This window comes from Penaeus japonicus, unplaced genomic scaffold, assembly GCF_977035675.1.
Source record: "Penaeus japonicus unplaced genomic scaffold, GWHDUDI00000001_assembly GWHDUDI00000007, whole genome shotgun sequence".
Taxonomy (NCBI): Eukaryota; Metazoa; Arthropoda; class Malacostraca; order Decapoda; family Penaeidae; genus Penaeus; species Penaeus japonicus.
Window position 1 is genome coordinate 25,321,431 of NW_028234409.1, and position 5,000 is coordinate 25,326,430.

The 5,000-nt window shown below is 38.4% G+C and overlaps 2 protein-coding genes across 5 annotated transcripts in view; both read left to right on the forward strand.

Moving 5' to 3' along the window:
• Positions 1 to 4,601, forward strand: part of LOC122265576 (uncharacterized) — a 14,888-nt gene extending 10,287 nt beyond the window's left edge. For 2 of the 4 annotated variants that reach the window (XM_043034950.2, XM_043034951.2), the window contains exons 2-6: positions 633 to 744; positions 1,553 to 1,775; positions 2,211 to 2,365; positions 2,680 to 2,759; positions 3,677 to 4,601. In XM_043034950.2, the coding sequence (XP_042890884.1) occupies positions 633 to 744; positions 1,553 to 1,775; positions 2,211 to 2,365; positions 2,680 to 2,759; positions 3,677 to 3,869 (763 nt within the window). In that variant the 3' untranslated portion in view covers positions 3,870 to 4,601. The remainder of the gene's footprint in view (positions 1 to 632; positions 745 to 1,552; positions 1,776 to 2,210; positions 2,366 to 2,679; positions 2,760 to 3,676) is intronic. The other 2 variants (XM_043034953.2, XM_086538610.1) reach the window with 1 other exon arrangement.
• The window catches only part of LOC122265573 (uncharacterized), an 8,292-nt gene continuing 7,678 nt past the window's right edge, over positions 4,387 to 5,000 (forward strand). The window contains exon 1 of the mRNA XM_086538215.1: positions 4,387 to 4,542. Coding sequence (XP_086394341.1) covers positions 4,387 to 4,542 — 156 coding nt within the window. The remainder of the gene's footprint in view (positions 4,543 to 5,000) is intronic.

The window sequence follows — 5,000 nt, forward strand, 5'->3', positions numbered from 1 at the left end:
CTCACGAACGCACACACACACGAACACACACACGCGCATGCAAGCACGCACGCACACACACACGCGCATGCAAGCACGCAAGCACACACACACACGAACACACACGCGCATGCAAGCACGCACACACACACACATATATATATATATACATATAATATATATATATATATATATGTGTATATTTTTATATCCATATCATATATATATATATATATATATATATATATATATATATATATGCATATATCTATATATACACGTACATGTATAAACATATACAAAAAACTATATGCATGTGTTTGCGTGTGTTTATATTATATATATATATATAATATATATATATATATATATATATATAATATATATATATATATATATATATATATATATATATATATATATATATATATATATATATATATATATATATATTATATATATATATATATATATATGTGTGTGTGTGTGTGTGTGTGTGTATGTGTGTGTGTGTGTACATTTAATAATACCAATATTACTAAGCGAGTAAACAAACAGTTCTGTTGTTTTCACCCTCCTCAGGCCATCTCCTTCCTTCTCCGATATATCTTCCTCATACAATTACCATACTGATAATACCTGTTCGCCCTCAGGACCGTGTTTGTGGCGGTGGCCGTGCTGGCTGCGGGCGCGTGGGCGCACACCCTCCACCTTGGCCGCACCTGCCCCAACGTGCAGCCCTTCCCCAACCTCTCCCTCGACAAGGTATGGTAATGGCGCATTTTGAATAAGGCTTGTTATTTGATGTGGATTCTATTTTGGTATGATCAGAACAAAACATAGTCTTTTGCTCAAGAAATATTGCATGCGTGCTTATACTGTGATGTTTTTTTTCCACGCACACACACGCACACACACACACACACACACACACACACACACACACACGTATATCCTTCTTTTCATGCTAATAAAAGCTGACAGCGTATCGGCTTGCCAAGGCCATATGGCTGTATGCATGATAAAACCTCCTCTGCATCATGCATTTTCTGTATAGATGAATCATTCATGACACGAAGCCTAGTTGTCAGTATTGCGTCCACAAAAGTTCATAAGTAAAATCCAAAAGATAAATTTCCGAAACAATGTATTTGAATTGTCACGCTCATATATCCACATAATGACATGTAAAGGCTCTGTCAAGTATGGAACGTTTTTAGAAACAAAATTCATTCTCACAACCGTGATACATTTATGATATCACTTTTATATTCACACATGATTTTTTTTTGAAAAGATAAAACTCATCTCCGTCAGCCTATCCACAAAATTAAATTCACTGACACACATCAAAATCTTGATTATGGTAAAACTTACGACACACACACACAAAAAAAAAATCAACAAAAAACTCAGCGCTGTCAACCCTTTCACACTGACAAAATGACAGTCATACATCAACACTATATCACCCACGCCGGTCGCGCCGCTGACAGCGAATGACCGACCGCCACGTCCGTATCACTTGGCGATAAGGATTCCCGTGTGACTTACCCTGGCTGGCGTCCCGCAGGTCCTGGGCGCGTGGTACGTGGTTCACAAGTTCGACACCGACAACACCTGCCTGATGTGGAACCTGACTCGCGGAGAGCTGCCCGACACGCTGCTGGTGACGGAGACCCGACAGCTGTCCGTGCTGGATACCTTCGGCGTCGATCACACCCACGCGATCACCGCCAAGATCGACATCCCCAACCCAGAAGTGCCGTCGAAAATGCGCATCCGCTGGCCCACGTGTAGGTGCTTTGCTTTCGAGGCGGAATTAAAAGGATGAGGGTGGCGAAGGTGTATGTAGACTGCCATGTAGATAGAGGTGCATGCGTAGATACAGACAGATATTTAGATAAAGGTAGATGTATTTATAGAGATATAAGTATAAGTATAAATATGGATAGATTAGTAGATAAGTGAATATATATACACAGTTATATATCATATTAGAACGATATATACAAATGCAGACATAACCGATAGTAAATGTGACAGTTAATGTGGTGACTGATCACTTCTGCTACAATCTATAACTTAAATCTACTCAAACCATCATGAGCACCTAACCCCGCCCCCTCCTCTTATCAAATGATCCTTCTGATCGAACAATAAGAATACAGTCAGCCATCGTCCCAGCCTCCATAACGTGAGATAACCCGACCATTTTTTTTCCTACTCAGCAGCTATAACCGGCAAGGCTGACTTCATCATCTTCGACACGGATTACGATACTTATATGGCTATATTTGAATGCGATCGCGCGGGTCTTCTGCACCGCCGCTCCGTCGCCATCCTCTCGCGCACGCAGACCGTCGACGAGATGTTCGTGAGGAGGGTAAGTGCCTAAAGCTCTTTTGTTTTGTCTTTGTGTTGATTCGAAGAAAAGTCTATGTTCCTAGTATTATTTTTCTATTCTATTATAATAATAATAATAATAATTATTATTATTATTATTATCATTATTATTGTTAGTAGTGTTATTTTCAAGTGTTATTATTGCTATTATCGTTATTATTTTGATGTTATTATTATCATCATAATTTTGTTATTGTTATTATTTTCGTTATTCATGTAGTTATTATTATCTTTATCATTGTTGCCATTATTACCAGTGCTGTGATTATTATTTATGAATTCCTATAATTTTAGGTACGTCGCCTCTTGGAGACAGCTGATGTAGGACATGGCGCCCTTTCCACTATCAGTCATGACACTTGCCGGAAGTCTGGGTAAGTCAGCCAACACCTCATAGGTGGTTTTCTGTTAGCTCCCTTGTAAAGGTCTTATTTGCTAAGAGTTTGTATATATCTCTCACACGTAAACACACGCACACACCAATGCACGCACCGACACACATGCACACACACACAAACAAACAAACACACACCACAATAATTGCAAGGTAATACCACTGATTGTATTTCACAATTAATCGTATGCATTTATTTCATTTTTAGTTTTACCAATGTGTCATCTACAACACATTTGTCATTAATTCAGGTTATTTGTTACTTATGCTTAACCTTTCCTGACTCATACGCCTTGAATTGGGGATGAGTAATATGTGAGTAATGGCATATAGGTGAACTTTATTTATTCATAGATCTATAAAAGCGAAATTCTAATAAATTCGATATACGATAAGCATATTTGCATTTTTTAAAGATATGTATGTTACATAGATCAACACAAGCTTTTCGGATTCTTTTTAATTTCCATTACGACCAGCCATTCACTGAGTCACTTTCATAATAGAGCCGTTGTTACTAAGTTCAAGCTTGACTCATCTTGCTCTGACTCACTCTATATACTATATATGTTGAGTCACCTCTATTTGGTTTGATCCGAATTTCCGCTTCAAGATTCAGTTTTTTACTCACGGGCTTTAGCTTTTGTATATAGCTTACAATATGTCATATGATTATAATAAATCTTTTAAACAACTATTTTTGACACTAATTATCACCACTGTTGTTTTTAACATGAAAGAAAAAACAACGATAGTGAATAATAAACCAATATGAACACCAGGAAAGTCAACAATAAAACGGAAATTGCCATACAAATCAATAGATTTCAATAAGCATATTGTAGCAATTGCCTCAATTTGAAGAGTAAAGCAAGTACCTCCTTCCTCTCCCCGCAGACAACACAACTGGCACGTGGACGAGGAGCTGTTCGGACTCCTGCCGGGGGCGGACGAGGGCCAGGTGCGCAGGCGCGTGTCCGACGGGGTCCAGGACTACGACATCACGCAGCTCGAGATCATCGGCGACGGCATTGAGGACGATACCTTCCGCGGCAGCTTGAAGGAGAGGCAGCCCGCTCCTAATCTTTAAGGAGGAGGAGGAGAAGGAGGAGGAGGAGGAGGAGGAGGAGGAGGAGAAGAAGGAATAGGAGAAGGAAACAAAAGAGAAGGAGAAGGAACAAGAAAAAGAAACAAAGGAAAATGGGAAGAAAGCAAAAAAAAAAAAAAAAAAAAGAAAATCAAGGAGGAAGAGTAAGAATAAGATAAGAAAAAGATGAACAGTAACAGTCAGAACGACTCTATTCTACTCCCATTATTGTATCGACATACCCCCCTCCCCCCCTTCTCACTCACGCACACCATCCACGGCCGACGCCATCTTTCGATTTCAAGATTAACCAAAGAATCCCCTTAACCACTTGACTAAGACTCTCCCAATGCCACAGGTAATCCGATCCCAAAGAGGTGAAGCAAGGACACCGAAAAGCTCATCCACATCCATTCCCTTCGTGGTGAGACGGACAGAAGAGAAAACAAAAGTGCAACGCTTTTTAAGACACAGCTGCCTTATTATTATTCTGGGTTATTTGTTGTTGTTGTTGTTACATATGGGTGGATGTTGCTCCAGGCGTGGGTATAGCATCACGTCCCCACGTCCCCAGCGCGCCTACCCATACCATCGATACCTCACCTCTGAGGAGTACCACGCCCAACCCGAATCTCAAGCCAAGACTCAGGTCCTTTTGGTACCTGGTTGGTACCTGGTACCTTGGCTCTCCCTTATCCGTACCTGTTATTGAATTGTAATAAAACCTGTTGTTTACTTGATGGCTATTACTCATTCCTCTTTTTTTTGCGGCCAGAGAAAATACGATACGTTACCATCATGATTGATAGTGTTATTGTTATTCTTAACTTTATTGATGTGACTATTATCATTATCATTATTACTATGGCTATTTTTATTATTATTTGATTATTATTATTGTTGTTATTATCTTTATTATTGTTTTATTTTTATTACTATAATTATTATCATTGTTATTATCATTATTGTTATTATTTTATCATCATCATTATTATTATCATTATCATTAGCAGCAGTAGTAATAGTATTATTATGATCTTTTTCATTATCATTATTGTTATTACTGTTATCCTCATTATCTTTATCATTATTATCATTAGTTATTATCATGGCTGTTATTATTATTACCATCTT